Source organism: Clavispora lusitaniae (assembly GCF_014636115.1).
Source record: "Clavispora lusitaniae strain FDAARGOS_655 chromosome Unknown tig00000223_pilon, whole genome shotgun sequence".
In the NCBI taxonomy this organism is placed as follows: Eukaryota; Fungi; Ascomycota; class Pichiomycetes; order Serinales; family Metschnikowiaceae; genus Clavispora; species Clavispora lusitaniae.
In genome coordinates, this window is record NW_027093981.1 from 111,427 (window position 1) to 138,805 (window position 27,379).

The window sequence follows — 27,379 nt, forward strand, 5'->3', positions numbered from 1 at the left end:
GATTTGTTACTGTCCACTACAATTGGAAATGTTCGACAATTTATACCGGTAGTTACCTATGGCAAGCAACCATGATTGAGAGGTAAGGGTTGGTCACGGTTACGAGCGCAAGCCACATAGTGCAGGCTATTATTGACGAAACATGTCAAATACACGAAACGCATTACGTCAAACGCAAAAAGCCGGGGCAATAGACTGTGTGTGGCTTATTTTACTAATTTTATTATTCCAAATGAGGTGCTACCTCCTTTCTGGCAACGGGTCTTCTTGTATCCGAGTAATGTGTCCCTGTTTTCTATCAGGCAATTCATCTGCGCGAACTGCGTCAAATATGGGTTTCGGCACATTATGGCTGGGGGAGTATGCACTATCCTGGCTGAGGTTCGAGCTTCTCGTAAACATGTGTGCCATACTTAACAGGCGATCATTCGATAGTTGATTTTGCTTTAAAAACGTGTCCTCTCTCTTATTTTCCTTTTTTGCTGTTCCTTATATCCAATCACCTTTTCCATGTCTATTTGTGTTTTTGAATCCGAGAGCCGCAACTCAGAACGATAAGGCAATATTACCGATCTGGGCCGCGGGAGTGTCTACAAGTATCCAACCACCAACGCTTCGTATTTGAGTTAGCTGTGGAATACAGGCAAACAAAATAACTAGGAGGGAAACTTATGGGGAAAAAAAGGTGTAAAAGACAGAAGGCAAAAGATTATGTAAAATATAGCACAAGTTTAACACAATTGGCACAGTGTCGGCAGGAGGAGTCAAAGTCTTCTCTTGCGCTCTCCTAACATAGAGAATGCCCCTTGTTATGCAAAACAAAAACCTGAATCTTGTTTGCCTGCACACACTTTTTTGGTTATCGCACTCTATACACGTTAAACCACGTTGGGCGTGTTTGTTTGGAGGTTTTTTTTCCTGGTTCTTGGTTGTTTGTTTCTTTCTTTCTTGGAATCACCACTTGTTTTTTCACACAACCTTTTTCTCATCAGTGTATGGGAATTATTCTGTTCTACCTAATAGCACAAGTGGGATATTTAATTAAAAAGAAAATGGACAAGTCTGGTTACTCTCCTGTCGCTGGCGGTACTGCCACCTCCTCCATCGCCAACTCGGCACCATTGTCGATTTTTTGTTACTGTCTTTCATCGATCTTGATGACTGTGACAAACAAATACGTTCTTTCTGGTTACAGCTTCAACTTGAACTTTTTCCTCTTGGCCGTCCAAGGTATTGTTTGTATTTTCACCATCGGCTCTTTGAAGCAGTTCGGTGTCATCACTTACAGACAATTCAACCAAGATGAGGCCAAGAAGTGGTTTCCTATTGCTCTTCTTCTCGTTGCTATGATCTACACCTCCTCTAAGGCTTTGGTGTACTTGTCTATTCCAGTTTACACCATCTTCAAGAACTTGACCATCATTTTGATTGCCTACGGTGAAGTTTTGTGGTTTGGCGGTAAGGTCACCACAATGGCCTTGGGCTCCTTTTTGTTGATGGTCTTCTCCTCTGTTCTTGCCACATATGGTGACTCCGCAAGTGTCAAGACTCAAGACGACATGTATTCTTTGTACCTTGGCTATTTTTGGATGTTTACCAACTGTTTTGCCTCGGCTGCGTTCGTCTTGTACATGAGAATTAGAATCAAGTTGACCAACTTTAAGGACTTTGACACTATGTACTACAACAACTTGTTGTCTATTCCAGTTCTTTTGATCTGTTCTTTCATTTTCGAAGATTGGTCTGCCGCTAACCTTGCCGTCAACTTCCCTGCAGAAAACAGAGCTGCCACCATTTTTGCCATGATTTTCTCTGGTGCTTCTTCCGTGGGTATCTCCTACTGCTCTGCTTGGTGTGTTAGGGTGACTTCTTCTACTACTTACTCCATGGTCGGCGCTTTGAACAAGTTGCCAATCGCTTTGTCTGGTTTGGTTTTCTTTGATGCTGCTGTTAACTTCTGGTCTGTTTCCTCCATTTTTGTTGGTTTCATTTCTGGTTTGGTTTACGCTGTTGCTAAGCAAAACCAACAAAAGCAAAACACCCAAAACTTGCCAAAGTAAGTTCACAGTGTGTCGGAAACTATAGATCTTTTTATTTGAGTATCGAGGCACAAATCTCGCAACATGTATAGACTTCAGAAATAATGCTTTCTGCGTTTTAATACCATTGATGCGAATATAGCATTCTTTCTAAAGAAGAACATCATAGGCAGGCATTTCCTCTTGTTTTTGAAGGTGTCGCCTAATATCTAATTCATTTTTAATCAATGGCACTTTTTTTCTGTCCCTTGTGTTTTTATTTTCGGCAAGCAATTCATGAGATGTGTATATTAAGTAAGGCATACAAAGCAAACCAAATCAGAAAAAAAGCGACTTCCATTCTCATCTAAGGATTTCTCTCACACCACATCAATTGTGCAGCAGACAAAAGTGTTCCTTTATTCTGTTTCCCTAGAATGGCCGAAAATAGCTTGGAATCAATTCCTCAGTATTTGAAGGAGTCTCTTGATCCTCGTAATGCAAAACAAGCCGAAGCTCGTTTGAGATCTATTGAATCCCAACCCCACTTTGCCATAAATTTGCTACATGTAGTGGCATCGACGAACTTGGATTCGGCAGTAAGGCTTGCTGCCGCATTGTTTTTGAAAAATCTCATCAAGCGCAAGTGGGTTAACGAGGATGGCGAGTACTTGTTGTTTCAGGAAGACGTACAGTATCTTAAAAACGAGATCTTGAATGTGATGATCAAATTGCCAAATAATTTGCAGATCCAGTTGGGCGAAACAATCTCCATTATTGCCGAGCTGGACTTTCCTCACAGATGGGAAAATTTAATTGATGACTTGGTTGGAAAGTTATCAGCTACAGACTTTGTTTTGAACAAGGGCATATTACTAGTTGCTCATTCTATCTTCAAGAAATGGAGACCATTGTTCCGCTCTGATGAATTGTTTACAGAAATCAAGATGGTTCTAGACAAGTTTGCTCAACCATTTTTGGCGATGTTGACAAGAACTGACGAGCTCATTGTTCAGGCTGTGTCTCAAAACGACGCTGCTTCAGTCAACATATATATGGAGTGCATGCTTTTGATGGTTCAGATCTATTATGATTTGAACTGTCAGGATATTCCTGAGTTTTTCGAAGACAATATGGCTACGGGAATGTCCATTATGCACAAATATTTGAACTTCAATACTACCCTTATTGGTGATGCAAGCGATGACGAAGAGATAGACGTGCTCATCAAAACAAAAACAGCTATCATTGAGTTGGTCTCTTTATACATCACGAGATATGCAGAAGAGTTCGATCCGATGATTGAAAATTTCATCACAAGCGTTTGGGAGTTGATCAATGTCTACGTAACTAAGCAACAAAAATTCGACTTGTTGGCAGTCAAAGCTTTGTCGTTTTTGACATCTATTTCGAAAATTGTCAAGTACCAGACTTTCTTCAACGATGAGCAAGCGATAAAAGAGATCATTGAAAAAATCATCTTACCTAACATTGCATTTAGAGACGTTGACGAAGAAACGTTCGAGGATGAACCTATTACATATGTCAGATCTGATTTAGAAGGTTCTGATTTTGACTCAAGGAGAAAATCATCTACAGATTTTTTGAGAGAATTAAAGGAAGTGAACACCCAGTTATTAACCAGTACTGTCATGCACTATGTCAACCAATTTTTGACTCATTCTGACTGGAGAAACAAAGATATCGCAATATACTTGTTTACGTCTTTGGCTGCCAAGGGCAGTGTGACAAACATTGGTGTTACATCAACTAATATGTTGGTTGATGTTGTCCAGTTTTTCACTGATAATATCGCCACCTACTTGATGAATGATGCAGCACCAATTTTAAAGACAGATGCTGTCAAGTATATCATGACTTTCCGCAACCAACTAACAAAGGAGCAACTTATCACTACTATTCCCCTTCTTATAAACCATTTAAAGAACCCCAACGTTGTTGTGTATACTTATGCGGCCATCACTCTTGACAAATTGTTTTCAATGACAAGCTTCACAAATGCAAAACATACCCTTGTCTTTGACAAGCATGATATCCAGCCTTTCATTCATGACTTATTGAACAATTTGTTTCCACTTATTTTGAGCCACTCTGCGCCAGAAAAATTGTCAGAGAATGAGTTTTTGATCAAAACTGTGATGCAGGTTTTGAATACAGCTGAGGATACCATTGATGAGAAATTCAAAATGACAGTGATCGAGCAATTTTTGAGCATTTTGAGTATCATTGCTAAGAACCCCGCAAATCCCAGATTCACCCATTACGTGTTTGAAAGTATGGGTCTATTGATCAAATTTGGCTCTGATCCTTCGCGTGTTAACAACTACATCAATTCGATCATGCCATCTTTGCTTCAAATATTGAGCGAGGATGTTCAGGAATTTGTTCCATATACTTTCCAGATTTTAGCATATTTGCTAGAAAATTTGCCAAAGTCTAACCCATTACCAGCTCAATATTCAACATTGGTCAAGCCACTTATGTCTCCGGCTGTATGGGAATATAGAGGAAATGTTCCGGGTATCACCAGATTACTTATTGCTATTATGGCACATGATCCAACACCGTTTGTATCAAACCCTCAAGAGCTCACTCCATTATTGGGTGTCTTCCAGAAGTTAATTGCTTCAAGAGCCAATGACACATATGGTTTTGACCTTTTGGAGGCAATTTTGTTGAACATCCCACTTAATCTCTTGACAAACTACATGAACCAAATCGCTGTGTTACTTTTGACCAGACTAAAGACGTCTCGTACAGAAAAATTCATCAAGAAGTTTGTGGTATTTTTGATGACGTTGGCATGCATACCATTAAATGAAGAACTAAGCACTAAAACAGGAGGACAAATAAATGCAGAATTCGTTGTATCCTTCATTGAGTCTGTGCAACAAGGAGTCTTCCAACAAATTTATAACAGTTTCATCTTGCCTACGTCGGAGACCTTTGCCAACTTACAGGACAAGAAGATAGCTGTATTGGGCTTGTCTCAAATGGCAACATGTCCATCCTTTTCCGAAGGCAACTACAAGGTTCTTCTCTTGCCTACTCTAGAACAGCTTTGTAAAAACTTGAGTCTCTTGCAAGGTATTTCGAAAGCTACTTCTACTGTGGGAAATACCATTACCGGGGATGCTCAAACTGCAAGCGTGGCAGTGAACGAATTAGACTTAGAGAGTTCAGCCTATGGTTCTACATTTTCCAGACTTGTTTCCATTCAGTTACCACAATTTGATCCTTTGCCTCAAGTCACTAATGAAGATTTCAAAGCTATCAAGCTTGGAGCAATGAGTAATATTCAAAAATTAGCTCCACTTGGGGTATTGAATCTGCTCAGCGAGGAGGCAAAGGTTATAGTATCTAGTGTGTGACGGTAGTAATGGATAAATCCCTAAACGTATTTTAGAACCATACAAATATAAAGAAATATAAAGAGTCGGAAAAAAAAAAAAGAGGAAAAGTAAATTACATTAAATCGTCCAGCCCACCGTGAGCAACACCCAAATCTGTTGGCTTATGAACTCTGCTCAATGAGATTCAGATATTCAGATTCTTTTTGTTTGTTGTCGGTTTCCTCCGTCGAGTTAACATCTGGTGTGGGTTGTGTTGACATATCCGATGGAGCATCATCTTTCTTCGATTCTTCCTTGGCCAGGGATGAATCGTTGTCCTCCAAGTTTTTCAATTTTTCCAATCTTTCCTTCTCTGCAATTTCTGCTGCCGTTAAAAACCTTCCTCCTTGGCCTCTGGGTCTTCTCATTGCATGCTTATGTCTTGATTCATGCAAGTAGGGTTTTCTTGTGCGAGCGATTTTCAATGTTTCTTCCAATTTTGCTCTGGCAATTCTTCGTTTCAAAATACGGTGGTATTGCTTTGCATTCACGTAAAATGGTTGCTCCGCCGGCTGTTCCATTGGAGGCTGTTGGGGAATATGAACTGGTAGAGATGAGTGTGCATGAGTCTGGCCGGGAGTGCCTGTTTCGGACATTTGCTCTTGCTGGTAATAGCCACTACCAGGTGACTCCGTGTTTTCATACAGTGAGTTTTGGGCTGCAGGGTTGTAGTATGGAGATCTACCCTGGTCTAGCTGGTTGTGCATCATTTGTTGGGGGATCTGCGAGTTATAGTAAGACTGGGGAACTTGGTCTTGGTAGTAAGCCTGATCCTGATGATTTTCTAACGACGTCATGATGGCTATAGAGAAAAAATTTTAGCAAAATAAAACCAAGCTAAACGAAGGTTGGAGCTGTATTTGGTTGATTGAATGGTTCTCGAAAAGATATGGATTTCTACTACTGCAGAAAATGGGAGTCTGCACGTACTCAAGGCACAGAACGTGCGCCGGTACAATTCTAGTCCGATCTCGGAGCTAGGTTTACGACGATCGGAATCTTTCCAAGATATCAAATGCTTCAACTGAATGTGATTTATGTACTTTCTGAAATCCGGTAAGCTACATAGGTTTTGTTTTTTTTGAGAAGCTTGCGAATTTTTCCCTCTGTGCGTCATCTTTCACGCGGGGGAAATTCGGTGCATCCGGAGAACTTCTTGCGACTTGAAAAAGCCAAAACATCCTCTGTCCATGACGGGAATGCTTATCTATGGCTAAAAAAAATGACACTATTTAGATAGCAGTCGACTTTGTCCTAGGTAGTGATCTCCAATATCCATTTGTTGTGCTATGCGTTTATGGATAGCATTTGTTTTAGTAGAAGACTCAAAAACAGGTACCACATCTTCTGGCCCAGCCGTTTTCTCATCCACACAATCCTGTTGCATGGCGATTCGTTGAAGAATGTAGTTAATTCTCTTATGTGATTCTGCTTCTTGATACTGTTCGTGCAAATTCAGGTGCGACAGAGCCGGATGTCGCGGACTATGAGGCTTAGTGATAGCACTGGAGAGTAGGCTTATACCCGTATCAACGAATCTGTCAGTCTCAAGCTTTTTATCTGGAGTTGCTGATGTGTTGACTGCTTCTTCCTTGTCTTTGTGTTTTTCCGTCACATGTTCTGGCCAAGAACAATCTAGTTTGTTGGCCTGACAATTATGACACTTGGGGTACAGCGCCTCATCACACTTCTTTTTTCTGCGGCGACATGTAAAACAACCATCCCGACTGCGTTTATGGGCTACCATCATGCATTATCAACCAGCTTTGCCAACTCTTCGTTGAAGGGTAAAAAGATTCTTGTTGAAAGATGTAGTTTCCTAATGTGGTAATCGCGCACCGCGCTTAGCGCCACGCCAATAAACGGCTTACAAATTAGGCTCCAATGCCCACGAGTGAAACTATCACTTCAACCACAGTACGCGTAAGCAGTATGGAATCAAAAGGAGCCCTGAATGTGGCATGTTTCTGAGGAAACGATTCTGCCTAATTTTGATTTTTACATCTCGCGACTTGTTTGCATAATTTGTGGAAATTACCAAATGTACGTCTATTCCTAATAATCTCCACAAAAAAAAAAATAAAACACCTAAGAAGCAACGACACCTCTGCACATTCTGGACCATCTAGATCATGGAAATATTATAATTTTAGCAGAGGAAAACTTCTAACTAACGAAATTGCATGAATGGACAAACCATACCTTTTTGGCCCGCGCTGACTGCACAAATCCAAGATCAACCTTCACTTGTTACTTTCACCGCATGGAGGTGTCCCGAAGAAATCTGGTAATGCTGGCGTCACCCGGCTCTGCACCCTCACATCTGACAAATAATGAAAGCTCTTCTGAGCTTGCTGAGTTTTCAGTGGATGAAATCTTCTCCAAATACTCAGTCCACCAAGTGCAGAAACTCCATTACGATTACAAGCGCAATGTGGCCAAAGCCAAAGAGGACTTGCATCGATTGGTGGGCGAGAAATACAGAGACTTGATTCGAATTGCCGAGGACATTGAAGGAATGAGCGAAATGTCGCGTGAAGTAGACAATCATTTATCTGACTTATCCTACAAGCCGTCAAACTATGTTTCCTTCGGGAGCAGCTCATTGAGCAAGTTCGATTCCATGATCAGACGGTCAAACGCACGATCTTCAAGAACCAAATCATACAAGACAATTCTCAACAACGTGATCAATAACAAACTCATTAGCCTTGACCTTAAACTCAAGACTGACAAGTTGAAGAGATCCTCCACGCTTGTATTCATGGCAAAATTATACTACACGATCGGTGTAACATTCAAGGAGACCTTGCGTCAGAATCCTAACTCGAGTACGAATCTTATCATTTTAAAAAACAGTTTCGTCAATTACTTAGAGTACAAAATCGCCACTTTCAATACAGCGTCAGAGTCTCTCCTTGCTGATTCAGAAATATTGTACTCCAAAGGAAAGCGTTTTGATGAAGATGGTGATATTGAATTTTATACAGACACGTTTGGTGACGATGAGCAAGAAGAATTATCCGATCTGGAGGAAAGTGATTACTCAATCCCTGTTCCATCACATTTCAATTCTGCAAGTCCAATCGTGAATTACGTGCTCGCTTACATAATCGTCAACCATGATAATGAAGCACTTGATACTTTGGAGAAAGTGGCAGATAAATTCATTACTTTGAGGCAGAATTACCTCAGTAAGCGCCTTGAATCGGTACAAAAGAGTGCAAAGAACTTGCCGAAACCAAAGATTGACTTCTTCCCAATATTCAACTATATTGAGACAACTTGTTCATATGTCGACAAACTTTTTGTGTCACAGGATACCGCAACTAATGACTTGTACCGCCTATTGAAAAGTGTAACCGACTGGAACGCTTCTGATATAATCGGATTTCACAACTGGTTCGATGAAGAGAGGGTCAGTTTCGACTTGCGTCAATACTTATTACATGTCCCGCCTGAGAATACGGAAAAGAAATTCTCCGCATTTGCATCCATCGCATACAATTTTCTGATCGATTGTTTGGTCACTTGCAGTAAAACAAGTGACTTTGTGCAATCTTCAAAAAGCTCATTATACTTGTTACATAATTTTGTGAATGCTCTCCGTCGTGCTGAAGTTTTCTTCTTGTCGAATACGTCCACCTGCTTTACTGTACAACTCCTTTCAGAGGCAGATGTGGCGAATCGAATTCTCGAGTATGTTCAGAGAGATGTGCTTGAACAGCTAGTCAAGGAACACATCAATCTCTTGAGCCTGGAAAACACGATGTCAATCCGTCATCTTGTGCATCGAGAGATAGAGCTGAAGTCGTTCAGAGGGACGGCCCTGCACGAGCCATTTACTTCCTCTTTTGTTGAGTTAATGGACAGTAATATCAATGATTATATCACTTCTGTTATAAATTTGACAACAACCGCACCAACAAGGCAGGAAAATGAATGCAGCGAATCTGCTCTTCATCAATGGTTTCTGAAAACGCTCCATTTTTTGAACCTTTTAAAATTATCAGATGACAGCGTTCCTAGAAAAATATTCAAGAGCTTAGACCGGGAATTCACTGATCTCGATGGTGTTAGTGGCTCGTGGGGCTCTTTTAGCAAAGAGAAATTGCAGGATACTTTTGGTAGATTACGTCTGAATGTTTTAAAGACATTGCTTTCACAGGTTGAAATATTTTCCAAGTCCATTGAAGACTTGGTTGAGGTGAATTTGGAACAAGACAAACTAGACATAATCATCTTCCTTTTGCGTATTCTAATTATCACGAAGGAAAACACTTTAAACGTTGGAGACGAGAAACAGATATCTGCAATCATCACTTCAATTGATGTTAGCATGACGAAAGCTTGTGGTAAATTGTTTATTGCATTTTCCTCTACTCTCGATGGTGAAACGTCTTTCGCTGATATTATTGAATCGAACAACTTTTTGAGTTTGGATTCTGATACTCTTCCTGTGAGACCACACATTGGGTTGAGCTCTGCGTTTTATTGGCTTTCGTTAAAGTTTTTTGACTCAGCTCATTACAAGAAACATGAAATGTGCAACATGTATCTGAATCAAAATTTAAGAAGCAGTTTTGTTGAAGCAAAGAAAACATGGATTATGAATGATATCATTCAGAAACTTCTTGAATTCTCCAAGAAGGATGTCGTGAATGCAAAGGACAACGGAAAGGAGATAGAAGATACAAAAGCAGAAGTGGTAGAAGAGGAAGTCAAGGAAAAAGTTGAAGAGAAGGAAGAGGAGAAGGAACCAAAGGAAGCCAATGAAGAACAAGATGGATGGGAAAACGAAGACGACTGGGAAGAATCAGACTTGAACAATTGTGGCATATCAGACAAGGAGTCTGCCGTAAATGCAAGTCTTGGTGATATAAATGAACAGGTTAGTGATGCGAATGATGCTGTTGCATCTGAAAAAATGCTACCGGAACAATCCAGGCAATGTCTAGCCAACATAATATTCTTACTTAGTTTCGTGGAAGAAGGGGGAGTTACTGAAACAAACAAAAAACTCACCGAATTGATAGAGACTCTAAATGAGAAGAGTTCTGAGCCTTTGCAACACTCATCAGTGGAATACATTGTGCGCAATGTGACCGACTTTTACAAGTCTAGCAAGCACTTGTATTTGCCCTTGCTGGCCAACTAAAATTCCTAATTTACAGTATGTAGCGTACTAATACAAATAGACCTTGCATCCAGCATCGGTCAAGTGCTTCAAAGTTTCGTTAGTTTCCTTGATGTCCCAAATATTTTGCATCTTCTGGTCCAAGTAACTGTTGTCCATAAGAACAATTTTGATTTCGTCGCTTTTCAATGTCAGCTCTTCGTCATTCAAGACTTTAAGGAGACGACCTGGAGTACAACAAAGAACACGAGACCACGTTGATGCAACTAATTTCAAGTCAACGTGTAGCTTGTTCTTGTTAATCAATTTCAAAGACGAACCGGGAATCTCACGAAGAGCACGGTGTACGTCACATGCTCTGATAGCGGACATGGACAAAATAGCAATGAACTTGCGCTCGGCTTGATCAGGCTCCACGTCCTGCTTTTGTTTCTTTTTGTTCTTTATTATATTCTTCTTACCCGGTGTGGAAGAAGGAAGCATGTTAGCGAATCTGTCCAAGATAAACTTCGAAAGGTTCTCCAAAGTACGAGGATGAGCAAAATCTGCTGTCGATCTGAAGTCCGTCTTCTTGAAATAGAGCTCTGCCAATTCCAATGCAGAAAGGTCTGGATTCTTTCTGCGAATCGAATCATTGATGTAATCTGCAATGGCTTCCGGTGCTGATTCCTTTGATAAGTTCTTCTTTTGCAGAATATCCATGCTCATTTTGAGCTTTTTCTTTTCATGCAACTTCAGATTTGCCTTACGCTTCTTGGGATTTTTTGCGGCATCTGCACTTGTTGAATCTGCCACTTTTGTAGATTCCGCTTCTACGGATTCTTCCTTGGATTCCCCTCGTTCTATTTCCGTCTCAGAGTCAAACGCCTCGGATCCTCCTTCAGGTCCATCGGACAAGTAATATTCTAAACCGTCCTCCAAATCGTCGCCAGCCATTATAAAGAAAAGTTCAGTTGGTGATGAGATGAGTTTCTATGCCAGATGATGCGCACTGGTAATCTTCGCGTGTCATAAGTAGAATAGCGATTGAATACACTCACTTTGAGAGCTTGTTATTTTTCCCTTAGTAATTTTCTAGAACTTTGCTTGAAAGCTTTGGACCCGGTGAAGGTTCTTCATTGAAATGTACGACAGGGTTATAAAAACTGAAATTTGAAAAATTCAAATTACGCCGTATTCAATAAAGCCGTGGTACGGGCAAGAGTGGCAAATGGCAGTAAGTTTTTGTAACCTTAATGACGATTCATCGTAATCGAAGAAATATGACTGATCTGTCATGGCACATCCATAATGTCTAAATGACTGGACTGTACAAAGTCCGATGCGCTCTTCATAAGCACGGCAATAGCTATCTCCAAAGTTTTCTTTAACTCCTTCGACTAGCGACAGAGAAGCTTGCAGGAGGATAAAATAAGCCTCGTTTGTGCATCAAGAGAAAGATATTCTTCTGGTATTCATGGCATTTCAAGTGACTCGTACTTTCCGGCGCAGCATCGCCATGTGCTCTTCGCTCGAGCGCCGACTCGCTGCGGCTCCGCTTCATGGCGTTATAGTTGTTGGCGGTGGGCATGCCGGATGTGAAGCCGCTACGGCATCTGCCCGTGCTGGCGCTGCCACAACGCTTGTGACGCCCCACGTGAACAAGATCGGTACCGCATCGTGTAATCCGTCGATGGGAGGTGTGGGCAAGGGAACGTTGCTCCGTGAGGTGGACGCTCTCGACGGTGTGGCCCCTCGTGTTACAGACAAGGCCGGAATCCACTTCAAAACGTTAAACGCATCCAAAGGTGCGGCAGTCCAAGGCCCACGAGCACAGATCGACCGCGACATCTACTTACGAGAGATGCAGCGCACAATCATGCTGTACCCAAATTTGCAAGTCCTTGAGGCGCTGGTAGAGGATGTGGTTATAGCAGAGGGCCCAAAGCCGGAAGTAAGGGGCGTTGTGTTGGGTGATGGCTCGGTGCTCCGGTGTAACCAGGTTGTGCTCACAACGGGCACGTTTTTGGGTGGAGAGATTCATATTGGCATGACCGCATACCCGTCTGGAAGAATAGGCGAGGCTGCTACTACAGGCTTGTCTCGAACATTGAAGCAAGCCGGGTTCCGCTTGGGCCGCTTGAAAACGGGAACGCCGCCAAGGTTACTGTCCAAGACTATTGACTACCGCGGACTTGCACCTCAACCATCCGACATGCCGCCACAGCCAATGTCATATCTAAACGAGCGTGTGGAGTTAGAAGATCGGTTAGTGGAGTGCCATCAGACGGCAACCACACCGCAGTTTCACCAGTTGGTTCGTGATAATCTTCATCAATCTATCCACATTCGCGAGACGGTCAAGGGCCCACGCTACTGCCCTTCCATTGAGTCGAAGGTGATTCGGTTCCCTCAAAAAGACATGCATGTGGTGTGGTTGGAGCCGGAAGGCTTGGACTGTGACATTGTCTACCCCAACGGTATCCTGTGCACGATGCCCGAAAATATTCAAGAACAGTTAGTGCGTATGATGCCCGGATGTGAAAATGTTGTCATGCTCCAACCAGGCTATGGCGTGGAGTATGACTACGTGGATCCACGCGAGCTTCATCGCACCTTGGAGACCAAACGAGTGGCTGGTTTGTTCTTAGCTGGTCAAATCAATGGCACCACTGGTTATGAAGAAGCTGCAGCTCAAGGCTGCCTCGCGGGAATTAACGCGGGTCTTGCGAATGTTGGACGTTCTCCTCTTGTGCTCCGCCGTTCAGATGCGTACATCGGAGTTTTGGTGGATGACTTGATCACGAAGGGCGTAGAAGAGCCTTACCGTATGTTCACACTGAGGTCGGAGTTTCGTTTTTCGATTCGGGCCGATAACGCAGACAAGAGGCTCACAGAGATGGGCTACCGTGCCGGTGTAGTGAGCGAGCAACGGTATCGCCACTTCGCCAAACAACACGATCAGTTCCAAGCTGTGAAGCTGCACCTCAAGTCGATATCTATGTCAGGTGCTCGTTGGGCACCAGCGTTGAGAGGAACCCACCGTGTGAACAACATATCTGTAGTTGATGGTTGGAAATTGCTTTCTTATAAGGATATGCACTTGGCAGACTTGGTTCCACATTTGGAAAAATTGACTGGAGCTCCACTTCCAGATTGCTACCAAGAGATGTCGAGGTGGCTTACTCAACGCATTGATGTTGAGGCCACATATGAGCCTTGGCTCAAAAAAGAAGAGGCTCACTTAAAAGCTTTTGAAGCAGACGAGAATTTGTTGTTGCCCATGGATTACACATACACCAACACTGGAAATGTCAAGCTTTCGCACGAAGTGTGCCATCTCCTCAACACCATCCAACCACGTACAATCGGCCAAGCTCGCAGGATCCAGGGAGTCACACCAGCTGCACTTTTTGAGTTGTTCAAGTTGGTGCGGAACAATCAAGCTGAGTACCAGGAAAAGGAGGAAAAATCAAATGTGGAAAAGCCTCAGGAAGAGGCTTCGCTTTAGGACGGGAACATAAAAGAACACTGGCTAATGATGGGTGCAATAGTGGCAGGAGTTAGGCCCGGTCTACCAGTAAACTGTAAACTTTTAGATAGTTGCTTTCTTGTATATACATTTTTAGTCTGAATCGGACATTATTGCATCACTGTCCCGAAGTGTCGAGCTGCTATCAAGTGCATCATTCGACATGTCTCTCTTAGGAATATTTCTATCAGCTGAGGTTTGAAGGCTATTGTCAAGCGCAATAAGCGCCTCCAAGGGTAAGATTCGATTGGCCAACCGAGACACAACTTCAATCTCTGAAACGTTTGCGGTGGGTCGAATACGATTCAAATACAATAATGCATCTTGAATGTTAATTTTGTTAGACTGCCTGTGTCCAGCATAGGCTTCCAAATCGACCATTAGTTGCTGCAAAAACTCGTTTGATTTAGCCGTTACCAACTGCACTGCACTTGCGGATAATCTATTCTGCTTAACCCGTTTCTTGGGCGGGCTGTGACCATCATGGGATTTGCGTATTCGTTGCGCGAGAGTCACCGAGCTTTTCACAAAGGACTTGGGTATCACCAGACCGGTAGCAGATTTGCTTGTAGAATCAGTAATCGATTGTCCAGGTGGGGTGATCTCGCCGGGACTCATCCAGTTTGAATCAGAATCAGCCGTGCCGATATCCTCCTCAGCGAGAGCAGGTTTGAGTTGAAAATGTTCTAACTCTCCCACATCTTCATTTCCAATGGTAAAATGTCCCAGTATCATTCCAGTTTGCGACAGATCCGATCCAAGATCCTGATCTGGAATATCTGGAATCTCTTTGCTCACCAGTTCTTGGGGAGTCAGCATTTTGGATGTGTAAAAAAGCACTGAATCCCATGGAGGTATTTCCATAGCTTTCAAATCATCAAAACCGAATTCCCCAGTATTTGGAGGCGTCTCATGGCTACTGGAAGGTTGCAAATGCTGCGCAATGGAAGGCGAGTCCACGGGATGATTCTCTTTCTCGCTGGAATCGTTTGAAGGGGAACTATCTCTCAAGGTTCCGAAAGCGACAGGCTCTTGTAGTTGTAGCTCCAGAATTGACATGTTACGGCTTCCACCGTATTCTGGGAGACTAGAAAGAGTGTTTTCAATGACAAATTGGGATGCGTTGATGACAGCATTAAAGTCATGGCCCACAGGTTCTTCTGGGTGCAATACGTTGACTGCAGTTCTTTGCTGTTCATTTTCATGGGCTGGCTTGCTTCTACTTTCAAGGATACGCTCTAGGTATGACTTGAAAGTAGGTTTAATGCTATGGTAAGGTTCTTCGACTGTAACACCCACTGTTAAACTGACAGGAGAGTTAGGGGCGGACGGCAATGGAAGAGAATAGTCGAATTCATTAGGAAGACTTTGAGCAGAGTTGAGCAGGTTTATGGATGCCGAAGGTTCTAAGTGTCGCACTAATGACATTGTGCCGCCATCATTAGGGCTCACCGATTGCAAGCGATGCTGTTCGTCCAATGCCTTGTACATTTCATCGTTGTCATCCTCTGGTGACAGACGCTTCTTGTCGTATACTAGAGCCCGAGAGAAGGCACGAAGGAATTCCCGGGTAACGGGTCCAGCGTAACCCGCGTCGTAGACTATTCCAGCAGATGAGCGACGTCGCCTGCGAACCGTTAAATTACCACTCAACCTTCTAGTCGGTGTCTGTGTTCGTGACGCGACTTTCGACAGACTAGGAGCCAGGCGCCGCCCACTGGTTGGACGCAGCGAATCCGCACTCACGCGGCGCAGAGACATCCCACTAATCACATCAGAGAGTTCTTGAGGAGGAAGGTGGATATTGCTTAACCGCGAGCGGAGTGGAGCCGAAAAGTTAGCAAAGTCATGCGGTGCAGTGGTGGGACGTAGAGGCGTCGAAGGCTCAGTACGCAGATGCAGCATGCTCGGTGTAGGCAATCCGGGGTACCCGATGTGTATAATGTTTGTGTTATGATGTTGTGATGGCACTGCAGACTAAACCATCGCGCGCAGATGCAAGCGATATACTCCCCACGTATAGATATGAGTATTGCAGATATGACTGCGTAGTACGAGCACAACATTGTTTCAGAAAAGGTGGCTCGCTTTTGCAGAAAAGGTACAATTGGAACAGAAAGGGCAAAAGTCACTCCCACGTGCAATGAGTCAAATATTGAAAGTCTGAGCTCTCATTGAAAAACGCGAACTGTCTCAGTCTTATATAGACAACGTTTACATGGCTGCAAATATCACTGCCAAAAACGGACTTTTCACACCATGCTATCTTACAGACCTTTACTTCTTTCTGTCTTCTTTCTGATCCACTTTCTCATCTACCTTCTCATCTACTTTTTCATCTACTTTCTAATCTACTTTCTCATTCACTTTCTCATCCACTTTCTCATCTATTTCGTTCCTTCTTCTTTTTCTATTCATTTCCTTTGTCTTGCAGCTTTGTTGTAATTATATAGGGGTATACGACTATTTATTGCAAATTACCTGTTTGAACTGGCTTGGACAAAGATGCCCCTTGAACAATATTATTTTCAAAATGTTGACCAATCCGCCATAGTGTAACTTGAGCAAGTTCCAAATATCCATGACTCAGACTTGACTATCAACTTCGACTTAAGTGAATATATGTGGACAAAAAAAAATAAGAAATACTCAACAGAGTAACCCGTTTGTTCAGCACTGACATGCCTAGACTCAACGAGGACCTATGCGCGCCTTTGTTGCTACTAGAGTGCACATCATAAAGTTGGTGAGAAACCGACTCCAAGCCCAAGCAACCACACCATGGAGACCCAACGCGGCGATAACCTTCTTACTGCGTTGGCAGCAGGCTGTTCTGCATCTGCATTGACGGCTTTCCTTACATTTCCACTTGACTTTTTGAAAACTAATCAGCAGCTTAGTAACGGACCGTTGCTTGCAAAGTACAATGTCAATCAAAGCATTACGAGTATTGCCCAATTTATGACGGGATCCAGTGCTTTGGTAGCTGGCAGTGTGTTGAAGAACATGACACGGATAACGATGTATCACTGGTCGTCCGATTTCATGGCTATGGATACTGCGGGTGATAAAAAGAAGACTACTGCTCCGAGAGTGGTAATTGCAGGAGCAATGTCTGGATTTGTCGAAACACTTTGGATTGTTCCCTTTGAGAGAATTAAGATTGTCATGATCCAAAACAGACTTTTGGCTGCAGAGGTCAAGGGCAACCCTAACCCTGTAGACATTACTGGTTTAGGCTTGGATAAACATCCCAAAACGCTTTTTGCCCGGCAGTACGTGTCTCCTCATGCTTATTGGACCTCTGAGCTTGCTCACCAATACAAAACAGGGAAGACTGCTTCGAAATTCCATCACCACCATGTGATCCCCGCAGACGAGCTCAAGGCAGAGTTCAATAAGACTCCGGCTATGTCTATGATCAAAGCAATTCGCCAAATGTACGCTTTGGAAGGACTTCTGGCATTCACTACCGGAACTATGATTACATTTGCGAGACAAGTTGGCACGTCAATGGCTTGGTTTTCCACATTCAATGCTACACGGCAATTAATAAACCCACACGGCAAAGCCGCCGAACCACAATGGTTCACTCTAAACTCTAGTAAAACAGAGCAGACATTCTTATATGTTGTTTCAGCAGTGGCCGCTACTGCTGTAACACAACCACTCGATGTGATAAAAAGTCATATGCAGCTGAAGAACGGTCGCATGCTCTTCCGTGACTCGCTTCTGACCGCTTACAAGCTTGTCGCTCACAACGGCGTTTCCTCTTTATTCGCAGGCGCTTTCCCTCGTGGTTTCAAGATTGCCGCACATGGAGCGCTAACAGCCATTCTATACGGCAACTTTGCCACAGCCATCACATCGGTGAGCAACAAGTCAGTGTTTCTGGAGTAATGAGAGCAAGTAACCATGTTATAATATCAATCCTCCAAATAGACTGGTACAAGCGTTTCCCCACTCTTGTGCTGTACCCCATTGAATTGTTTGGCAAGTAGGCCACCGGCAAAGCTAGGCTGGCTGAACGCCACTTGTAGCTTCTGCAACCTCATGCCATAGACAGTATATCTCAACGTCACATCTAGAAGTTGCAATGCCACGCCACATCGACGCCATGCGGGGGCCACCCAGATTCTTGATATCCCAATTTTAGCCTGTTTGTTCTCCTGGCGTGGCACTATTTGCTGGGTTCTACACACCAACCAAAACGCCGAATTGATCGGCTCTGTGACGCAAAAACCAACAGCACGATTATTGACCACAGCAACGAATACCTTTCCTGGGATTTCGTACTTTGCTGGATCTTTCCATGCAGAGCTAGGTTGTGGAGCGTTCAACTCGCGATTGACCATTTCCAAAAGAGTTTCCACCCGAGCAACCTGGCGTGCCAGCGATACATCGACTGCGTAAAAACATAACAGAATGGATTTTCTTTCCTTGACAACTCTGATCTTGCGTACGGGATCCAGTGAAGAGACCCATGGTGGACCGTTGATGAACGAAGCGTGGTACTTCGTATGCATGGCCCGGTCTTCAGCAACATTGCGCGTGTATGTCATTCCACATAGCTTGCATGAAGTGGATGCTGGAGCTACATTCAAAGTTCCTTGGATTTTCTTCACCATGGCATCTTCTCTGCCTGTAGTAGAGGTAGATGTATTTGAAACCTCTCGCTGACTGCAGGAGAGACTACAAAAGTTGTGCACACATAACGGTTATTCTGCGCGTGGGGTCACAGTGTGCATGGAGTCATAGTGTGCATGGTTAGAAGAACTTACGACAACGGTAGAAAATTTCTCCACACCCCACAATGGCCTCTTCCTACGCTAATTTACTCCCAGTGAACGGGAAATGGAAACAACAAATCACAGACTACCTCACTGAGGACGTTCCTTCTTTTGACTATGGTGCTTTCGTTGTTGGAGATAAGCTTGAAACGGCCTCCTTATACATGAAACAACCCGGGGTAATCTCGGGTGTTCCGTTCGCCAACGAAGTTTTCAAGCAGTGCGAGCTCAAAGTGGACTGGCACTTCCTTGAAGGCAAGTTTATCTCTGCTGAACTCTTGGCTCAGAACAAGGGTAAGGTTGTTGTTGCCACAGTGACAGGCCCAGCTAATAAGATCTTGCTCAGTGAAAGAACAGCTTTGAACTTGTTGGCTCGCTCATCTGGTATTGCAACACAATCACGCATCACTAAGGAATTGGCTGACAAAAGTGGATACACCGGTATTATTGCTGGTACACGGAAAACTACTCCAGGACTTAGACAGCTCGAGAAATACTCGATGTTGGTCGGTGGAGTGGATGCGCATAGGTACGATTTGAGCAGCATGGTCATGCTTAAGGACAATCACATCATGTCCACTGGTAGCATTCGTGACGCGGTTGCAAGTGCACGAAAAGTATGTGGCTTTGCTGTTAAAGTAGAAGTTGAAGTCAGTACTGAGGAGGATGCAAAAGAGGCGATCGATGCTGGTGCTGATGTGGTTATGTTGGATAACTTCAGTGGAAACGAGTTGCGCAAGGTAGCTCAAAGTTTGAAGAACCACTACAAAGGAAGCAATAAAAGCTTTTTGTTGGAGTGCTCCGGTGGGTTAACTTTGCAGAACTTATCTTCGTACTTGTGCAATGACATTGACATCTACTCTACGTCGTCGATCCATCAAGGGTGCAGCATTGTGGATTTCTCTTTGAAAATCGACGAGAAAAAGTGAACCTAAGGCAAAAGAAGAGAGACAATGTTATTTCGAGATAAGAATGCAACAGAATAAACAAATCTAAACATTTAAATAGTACGATTTGATCGAAATGGGGCTATCATTTTATTTAATGTGGTTGAACCCACTGTGACATGAAAAGAGGTTTTGGTGACATTTAAAGGGGACACTCAAGATGTAGATAGATATATTGGTGCCTTTTGGGTGGCATACCCTAAGAATACATGTAACACTCTAGTCTAGCATTAGTGATGATGTAAGAGTTTCATACGTGCAATGATCCACAGAAGCTAAATTTTCTGTGCTACCTTGTAATTCTATGCTAACTAATAACACCAAGAAGAGTGCTCTGCGCAAAAGATATCCCATGTCAAAAGCACCATGAATAGCTATCGAATGGATGAAATGCTCCTCAACTCCAAACTATCAAAGCCTGTGTTGAAGCCAATATTTTCTGTCACATTGGACAAAAACCTTGTTGTAACAGGATCAATTTCGCCATGCTCTTCATCAAACTGATCATCTGACGGCAGTTGGTTGACATGATTTAGCAGAATGCCCGAAATTCCGGATATACCTGACATTCCATTAATGCTGTTGTTCACAAAACCCCCAAGAGTGGATTCCTTGAGCGCCAGTTCTTCAACAGCTTCGATAAATGAAGTACCTGCCTTCTTTCCGAAACAACGAATTGCACGAATATGAGAATCTTTTCCATCCTGGTGGTTTGCAAGAACCACGATTTTAACGACAAAACATTTGAGCAAGCCGTCGGCACGCACCCCTTTGAAGATAATGTGCGACCATCCAATCGGCTTGTCAAAGGTCACTACGCAGACCTCAGTCAAATCCCAATTAGAGTTGCCCGCCATGATCTTTATTCGCAGCGGCGTGTAAGACTCGTCTAGCTGATAATTGGTGAAGATCGAAATGCGTTCCAAGCTCACTTTCTTGGAGAATTGGAGTGTCACTGTGTGTGGATGGTTGAGCTGTGCGTTTTCTGCATTTGCCTGTTGTTCGATGGTATTTTCTGTGCTTCCATCCGATTGCCAATATGTAGATGGGGTATCATCTCTTAGTTGATCCAACCCATAGCCTTGCTTGCATGAAGAGAGCTTCCATGTGGCAAGTGGGGATAAGTCCAAAAGTTGAAGAGATTCGAGCTCCTCGAGACCTTTAGTGTAGTATAAGTTTTGAATTTGTTCGAGCGACGGCTGATCTGTTTGCGAAACGCCAGACTGCGACTCGTCATGAAAATCCTCTTCTCCCGTTTGTTGATCCTCTGGCGCTACGTCATACTCAAAGGAGCCCACAGCAGAAGAATTGTAGAGGGGTGTCGTATGGCGGTCATTTTGCATTGTGGTTGTCGATGTTGCAACTTCGATATGTGCACTACTGTACTATAGTCACAGTATGTAAATCCTTCCCTCATCTTCAATCCTCAGATGAAGGAAATTGAATAGAATTCAAATAGTCAGAAAGAAGAGTATACACTGTTCCATAGTTTTGAGTGAAGTTTATACTGTGCCAATGTACCCTTTATATTTCTAGAAGTGCGGTAAGACAGAAAAGGAATTCGTATGTAATACATTTTGACAGATCTTCTAATTTTGATGTTTAAGCAAATGATATTTGTCTGCTGTTAGGGATATTTACGAAAGAGCCGGAGGAAAACACAGCTAAAGTGATTATGATTTGCCCAACCAAGGAAGATCTCAGTTTGCTTGGCCACTAGGCTTTTAATTTTATTGTTCTGAGGATATGATACATGAGAGCGGAATCATGGAGAACTCTAAAAAATTTCCGACGCCAGTAAATGACGTAAGTATTTTGTTCAAAATGTTTTCCATCATGCGCTTTCTTGTGGATTTGAAATGATGTCGTATTCGAATGAAAACAAGTCAAATTCCAGTGCTCATATGAACAACTCGACCAATACCTGCCTTCTCGAATTCTTTGATTCCAACTTTGGAGATAGGAATGTCTTCAAAGGTGTGATGGGGTATTCGAAGCCAATCATCGTACTTCTCTCGCATAGTTTTAAAAATTCTGACCAACTCCAGATGTTAGTGACCAGAATAAGTACTATCATGAGGAAAAATTCATCTTCAGTACCTAGTACAGTGCTCATCTGTTATCATAATGCCTACTTTTCAAATGATAGGTAGCGATTGAACTATGTAAATCAAAGAGCGATTTCTTCTGCTTTTTGCTCAGCTGGCTCAGCATTTTCGGCAGGTTCCAGGGCCTGCTCCGGAGCGCCTGAAACGTCTTCGGTAGCTGTCTCTGGAATTGGCTCAGTTTTGGCCTGCTCGGCATCCGTTATGGTCTCCACTAGAGGGACGTCCGCAACTTTTGTATTTTCAGTAGCTGCAGTTTGTTCAGAATCAGCTTTAGCGCTGTCTGTTACATCCTTGTCCTTCTTGATAGTGTCGTCAATGAGTGTTTCCTTGAGCAACTCGGATTCTGCTGGAGTCAGAGCCCGTGGAGTAGAAGTTTCAGGCAGTTTCTTGCGAGCTAACCTCTGAGGGGTGAAGGCAGTCTGGAAAGAGTCCACATTTGTTATTCCGTGACGCTTCAATGCACGACGCTTCAACACTTCGATGTACGTGAATTTGCCTTGGTTGGACTTGCCAAATTCGGCACCTGTACGGTCATAAAAGGAAAGCTCGCCATTGTCTTCGTCCTCATCGCCTACCATGTAGTCATCATCACGCGAGGAGTCCAAAAATCCGTTATCATTTGCCGTTTCAGACTTGTCGATCTGGAAGTTTCCTGCCTCCAAATCGCAAACAAACTGGAACACCAACTCCTGAAAGCTGGATGCTACAACAATCTTGGTATCAAAGTCTCTGCCGTACAAGATAATTTGACCCACGCACCCAGCTGGACCCGGTGCCATGTCGAGGCCCAATAAGTTACCATACAAGTCTCTTGCAATTGGCACCCAGCCACGGTGAATGTAATATGACTGCACTGCATGTGGTGGCACAGACTTTTGGTGCATGAGGTAGTTGTTGGAGAGACGACCACGAAGAGCCTGTGATGCAGCGCTCAGAGCCTCTGTGCTTTGAAGCTGCTGCTGTTGGTGTTGCAAAGTCATGTACTGTTTTTCGACACGCTCAGCTACTTTAGCCCAAAGCGCGTATTCCTCAGCAATACTCTCCATGTCCAAGAGCGTCAAGCCCATGAGCAAGCCTGTAGGTTTGCCGCCACGCAACTGGCCGTCATGGATTTTGTAGAACTGGCGGAATTCGACAGGTAAGGGGCCCACGGCCAAATCCTTTTCGAATTCGTTCAAATCAGCAGAGGATGCACCAGCATTCAAGTTGTCCTCGAGCTCAGGGTACTCCTCTTCCAAAAACGCCTCGATACGGCTCCACAACGAGTCGATCGAAGGCAAAGGAGGTTGGCCGTTAGCAAAAGTCTGCATCTCGGTGTTTTGGTTCAAGTTGGTTGCCGAGCGCATCCCAGGGCGGTAGCCGATGTTAGTAGAGCTTCCGTTACGGGAACTGGCAAGAGAATGGGTCAGTGAATTGTTTAGCTCGTGGAGACGGGTGGTGGACGCGTCGAGCGAGCCGCCCGCAGTGGAGTTGCTATAAGGCGAGCCGTACAGCGCATAGTGGTCATCTGTGACAACAGAATGCCAGAACGATTTGACATTGTCCATGAAGCCCATGGTGGTGAAGAGAAAAAGGGTTTATAGAATGTTCGCTAAGACATGACGGGCTTGTGCAGGAGAGAAGACTGGAGGGGAGGAAAGTAAAATTGGCAAAGCGAGAGATACACACGGCCACACGAAATGCAGAGGAAAAATGATGTACAAGAGAAGAAACACGGAGAAGTCTTACCGAAAAGCCATCAAATAGAAGCGACAATAGGAAGGGCGGGAGCAAGAACACGAGACTGTGGTTCTGGTAGGTCAACCGGGGCTTAACCTGCAGCAAGCAAGTTCGCGCCTGGTTTTTGCTTACATTTCGGTGCGTATGCGCCTCGCTTCATGTGGGGCCAGAAAACTCATACGTGGAGCACGACAACACAAGCTTGGGTCTACAGGCTACCAAAGAGCCCCCCTTTATATTCTTTTTTTTTTTTTTGCTGATGTTGTTTCGGCCGGTTTGGCCACTTAATTCTGTGCGCATAGGCATGTAAAGATTTCGAGTCGGCTGTATCTTACCTCGCGATTGTATGCTATCTCTTCATGTACTTCGAGTGAAATTGTATGTACCTTGCCATAATATTGCACGTTACTTCTGTTGACGAATATAATCTCAGTCGATGTAGTGAAGTTCTTCTTAGCAATGTGGCCAGCGCATATTAGGTCTACCGTTCATTGACAGATGCAGTTAAGCCGGCATTTGGCTTTGCTCAACGGTATTTTGAAACCATTTCCTGGCTGAGCGTGTTTTCATTCTGCCGGACCGAATCTTCTAATGTGAATTGGAAGAAAAGACCACAATAATTAGGAACAGACAAGCTTTGGGAGTGCACATTTGCACATGGTGCGCCCAGCTATTGATTAGAATTTATGTGGGCTCATTCACGCATGCGACATCCGGGTATGGCAGGTGCGAGAGTCCAACTCTATCTTCTCTTGAGCCAAGCATTTTGACTTTACTTTTTGCTAATGATTAGGTTTAAAGATTGTCGATTATAGGGAAATCTCTTGTGCGTTACCGCATTCTATTTTCTACATACGGCACCACAGTTTCTACCTCAACGCAACGTTCAGTAGTCTTTGTCTTCAAATTCTTTCACAAAGTCAAATCTTGAGCATGCAGTCAACTTCTGATCTCCGTCTTACTTTGTCTTTCACTCACCTCTTGAGCGAGGTCCGCCATTGGCCCCAAAAACCGCAGGAGCGCTGGCTTATCAAGCCGGCTGATAGCAACAGTCTCTGCAACTAGATCGTAGTTTATAGCGTCAGAGACCTTCGAGTCACGTTGATATGCTGGATGATCTAAAACAAAGTTCCGTAAAAAGCGGGCCGTAGTGGGGATCTTGCCAGCAGCACGCATGCTTACTAGCTGCAAATAGCTCTGCAATGTCACCAATTCAGAAACCTTGGCCTTAGGTGCTAATTCAGCAGCGACATATCTCACGATCATGCGTATCAAGCCTGGGAACGAGTCCGTACCATTGACAATTTCATTGGCAGTCATCTTGACGTCGGTCACGTTACTAGAGACCTCGTCCTGAGTCACATAGCCATTGGTATAGGCGGCACTAGCATCGTTTCCCGGCGTGGTGAAGCGGTCAAACCAGCTCAAGTCGTATGCTTTGAAATCGTCGTTTCGAAGACCACAGGTGGTAGGGTTTCGGAACCAAAACTTTTCCTTCGTGGCAGCGTCCACCTTATGGGCAGTCTTCATATTAGCATCGATTTTCAGAATCGGAATGTACCAGTCTGGGTTATAGGCCAAGATGGCAGCTCCTGCGAGAGCAATGAACACAGAGAAGGCTGCATTTTCGAAATCAGTCAACTGAATCTCTAATGGGCGAAACTCCACACGCCAACCAGGCGTGCGCGCCAATTCTTCGGGCGTGGCATCCTTGTAAAGGGCGGGCGGCTTGAAGCGAAGCGTCTGCCAATTGGTCAGCTGGATGTTCTCAAAATGGTCATTGTCAGACAAATTATCTTGTGCCACACGCTCGTTGAAGATCACCAAGGGGTCACGCACAAAGAGATGGGCAAAGTGCCGGGCCAATGGCTCGTCAAATTTTTCTGATACGAGCCGCTCGTACACTGCGCCATTGAGGGGCGAGTTGATATCGTTATAGGCGGGGCGGAAAAAACCTTCGCGCCGATACGCCTCGTCGCCCAAGTACGAGTCAATCAGGTCGTAGCGCGACTTGGGGATCTTCTGCACGCTTCGCCCATCCACCGTTTTCACTCCCGTGTCACCAAACTTGTTCACCACAGCATCGCCATTCAACCCACGGCCGCCTCCCAAGGCCTGGAAATGCGATTTCACCTCTTCGGGAACGTCTAAGCCTCCAAAAAACTCGTAGCCCGCATACGGTTCCTCATCACGCTCCGCAAAGGTACGATCGTCAACGGCTCCCGAAATGACATTCCACCGCACATCCTGGTCGACCAAGAATCCTTTGAAAATAGGTGCAGCTGCCGACACAGCTAGCATGACTGGTGTGAGAGGCGCTAAAGCATCGTACAAGTAGCGAGCCTGCGCCATATTGGCGGCTTGCATCGTCACCTGGAGACAAGACGAACCCATGCCAAAACCCATCAGATCCATGTAGACATGACCCGGTTTTGCCGCACCAAGCGCAGGCTCTTTATCAGAGGGGAAGAGATCCCGCTGCGGAATGGAGTCATCTAGCAACTTTGTGTTGACGTCCGGGTAGAACGGAATGTTCATGGCCACCTTGTGACCTCTTCTTTTGCGGATGTTGGCCGTAAGCGTAGGAAACCGTACATGGCGGTTGATAATCTCGTCCGGAAGGAAAAGCGATTGGGACGCTGGGCCAATCGGCTTGGCTGGAGGGTCAGTGAAAATGCCACAACCCATACGTGGGAATGCCGTAAGCGTCAACGGAACCACATGAGATGGTAACACCAGCTGCGCCACGAGACGCCTGTCTAGCATGTTTTTCTCGACATAGAGATAGTCGCCCAACTTTGCCCCATCATACGGCCGAAGAGGTGTTGCTTCGATCATGAAACGGCCGTACTCAGGATGGAACGACACATTTCTCTCAGCAGCAAGCACGCCCTCGGGCTTTTCTGGGTCATTCAAGTCATCCAAAATAAAGTCCTGGTCAATGACCAAAGTAGCCCGGTGGTTCTTCTCGTCGACAGAAATGAGCATGTACTCCACCTCGTCGCCCCAAAAGTAGTGGTCGCCCGAGCGCCCGCCGTGCTGACGGAAAATGTTGACGAGTTGTTCGATCCCATTGTTCCGCACGTGCTCGTTGAGCTTACGGGCCTCATGCCAGTCGAGGGGCGTTCCAAGCGAAAGCAAGCCCATGGTGAAGAAGAAGAAGAATTACTAAGCAGGACAAGGCGCGCAAGTATAGATTTGCTCCAGAGAAATGGCTTATCTACTGTATCCGCACGACCTTGATTCAAGCTGGAGGTAGGGAAATATGGAATTTGCACGCTTCTTTGGTCCTGATTCCCACGAGCTGTGAAAGTCTGATTCTTGTAGTGCTGTGGTTCGGCCTATCAACTTACCTATATGTGGAAGATATCATAGCACGTGACTATCCGCCATCGCGCCCCATTGGGAAATACTGTCGATAACCGGCCAATTGCCGCGAAGCGAGTTGGAGATACGGAACTTTGTTATTTGTGCGAGGCTAATGCGGCTTGAAATAGCCATGGCAAATCGCTTTGTCATTTGCTTCCGTTTTACAAATCCTGCAACAACAAGGGCCGGACAGTGAGACTGCATTTCTTCAACCTTGCCGCATTCGTATTTAAAGTTTTCATACAGTAAATGGCTATTCGGCAACGCCAATTCCGCTCTATCGTCTCAAAAAAAAAGCGGTAGAAGATTTGCGTTTTTTGCCAACAAGTCCAAATAAGGCATCTACTTGTTGTAGGAGATAAGATAG

General features: G+C 44.3%; 14 protein-coding genes across 14 annotated transcripts; 6 read left to right on the forward strand and 8 right to left on the reverse strand. All coding sequences in view use genetic code 12, as the record gives it.

The window, feature by feature from the left end:
• Positions 1–995: 995 nt before the first annotated feature.
• VRG4 (GDP-mannose transporter) lies at positions 996–2,060 on the forward strand (the record flags this gene model as incomplete). Its single annotated transcript, XM_002614359.1, has 1 exon — positions 996–2,060. One exon carries the CDS (start codon positions 996–998, stop codon positions 2,058–2,060), a length of 1,065 nt encoding a protein of 354 aa, XP_002614405.1.
• A 395-nt stretch (positions 2,061–2,455) lies between these two features.
• Positions 2,456–5,410, forward strand: FOB63_004401 (importin-alpha export receptor; the record flags this gene model as incomplete). Its single annotated transcript, XM_002614357.2, has 1 exon — positions 2,456–5,410. The coding sequence occupies one exon, from the start codon at positions 2,456–2,458 to the stop codon at positions 5,408–5,410; it is 2,955 nt and encodes a 984-aa protein (XP_002614403.2).
• A 143-nt stretch (positions 5,411–5,553) lies between these two features.
• HAP2 (Hap2p) lies at positions 5,554–6,228 on the reverse strand (the record flags this gene model as incomplete). The annotated part of the gene is made up of 1 exon (XM_002614356.2): positions 5,554–6,228. The coding sequence occupies one exon, from the start codon at positions 6,226–6,228 to the stop codon at positions 5,554–5,556; it is 675 nt and encodes a 224-aa protein (XP_002614402.2).
• Positions 6,229–6,659: 431 nt separating this feature from the next.
• ZCF4 (Zcf4p) lies at positions 6,660–7,181 on the reverse strand (the record flags this gene model as incomplete). The annotated part of the gene is made up of 1 exon (XM_002614355.1): positions 6,660–7,181. One exon carries the CDS (start codon positions 7,179–7,181, stop codon positions 6,660–6,662), a length of 522 nt encoding a protein of 173 aa, XP_002614401.1.
• A 513-nt stretch (positions 7,182–7,694) lies between these two features.
• Positions 7,695–10,589, forward strand: FOB63_004404 (uncharacterized protein; the record flags this gene model as incomplete). Its single annotated transcript, XM_002614354.1, has 1 exon — positions 7,695–10,589. One exon carries the CDS (start codon positions 7,695–7,697, stop codon positions 10,587–10,589), a length of 2,895 nt encoding a protein of 964 aa, XP_002614400.1.
• Positions 10,590–10,616: 27 nt separating this feature from the next.
• FOB63_004405 (uncharacterized protein) lies at positions 10,617–11,504 on the reverse strand (the record flags this gene model as incomplete). Its single annotated transcript, XM_002614351.1, has 1 exon — positions 10,617–11,504. One exon carries the CDS (start codon positions 11,502–11,504, stop codon positions 10,617–10,619), a length of 888 nt encoding a protein of 295 aa, XP_002614397.1.
• A 520-nt stretch (positions 11,505–12,024) lies between these two features.
• On the forward strand, positions 12,025–14,058 carry MTO1 (tRNA modification protein; the record flags this gene model as incomplete). Its single annotated transcript, XM_002614350.1, has 1 exon — positions 12,025–14,058. One exon carries the CDS (start codon positions 12,025–12,027, stop codon positions 14,056–14,058), a length of 2,034 nt encoding a protein of 677 aa, XP_002614396.1.
• Positions 14,059–14,172: 114 nt separating this feature from the next.
• Positions 14,173–15,984, reverse strand: FOB63_004407 (uncharacterized protein; the record flags this gene model as incomplete). The annotated part of the gene is made up of 1 exon (XM_002614349.1): positions 14,173–15,984. One exon carries the CDS (start codon positions 15,982–15,984, stop codon positions 14,173–14,175), a length of 1,812 nt encoding a protein of 603 aa, XP_002614395.1.
• An 876-nt stretch (positions 15,985–16,860) lies between these two features.
• FOB63_004408 (uncharacterized protein) lies at positions 16,861–17,979 on the forward strand (the record flags this gene model as incomplete). Its single annotated transcript, XM_002614348.1, has 1 exon — positions 16,861–17,979. The coding sequence occupies one exon, from the start codon at positions 16,861–16,863 to the stop codon at positions 17,977–17,979; it is 1,119 nt and encodes a 372-aa protein (XP_002614394.1).
• A 26-nt stretch (positions 17,980–18,005) lies between these two features.
• Positions 18,006–18,707, reverse strand: FOB63_004409 (uncharacterized protein; the record flags this gene model as incomplete). The annotated part of the gene is made up of 1 exon (XM_002614347.1): positions 18,006–18,707. One exon carries the CDS (start codon positions 18,705–18,707, stop codon positions 18,006–18,008), a length of 702 nt encoding a protein of 233 aa, XP_002614393.1.
• Positions 18,708–18,892: 185 nt separating this feature from the next.
• FOB63_004410 (nicotinate-nucleotide diphosphorylase (carboxylating)) lies at positions 18,893–19,798 on the forward strand (the record flags this gene model as incomplete). Its single annotated transcript, XM_002614343.2, has 1 exon — positions 18,893–19,798. The coding sequence occupies one exon, from the start codon at positions 18,893–18,895 to the stop codon at positions 19,796–19,798; it is 906 nt and encodes a 301-aa protein (XP_002614389.2).
• Positions 19,799–20,190: 392 nt separating this feature from the next.
• Positions 20,191–21,159, reverse strand: FOB63_004411 (anaphase promoting complex subunit; the record flags this gene model as incomplete). The annotated part of the gene is made up of 1 exon (XM_002614342.1): positions 20,191–21,159. The coding sequence occupies one exon, from the start codon at positions 21,157–21,159 to the stop codon at positions 20,191–20,193; it is 969 nt and encodes a 322-aa protein (XP_002614388.1).
• An 827-nt stretch (positions 21,160–21,986) lies between these two features.
• Positions 21,987–23,480, reverse strand: SMI1 (Smi1p; the record flags this gene model as incomplete). The annotated part of the gene is made up of 1 exon (XM_002614341.1): positions 21,987–23,480. One exon carries the CDS (start codon positions 23,478–23,480, stop codon positions 21,987–21,989), a length of 1,494 nt encoding a protein of 497 aa, XP_002614387.1.
• Positions 23,481–24,582: 1,102 nt separating this feature from the next.
• On the reverse strand, positions 24,583–26,790 carry GCS1 (glutamate--cysteine ligase; the record flags this gene model as incomplete). Its single annotated transcript, XM_002614340.2, has 1 exon — positions 24,583–26,790. One exon carries the CDS (start codon positions 26,788–26,790, stop codon positions 24,583–24,585), a length of 2,208 nt encoding a protein of 735 aa, XP_002614386.2.
• Positions 26,791–27,379: the final 589 nt, after the last annotated feature.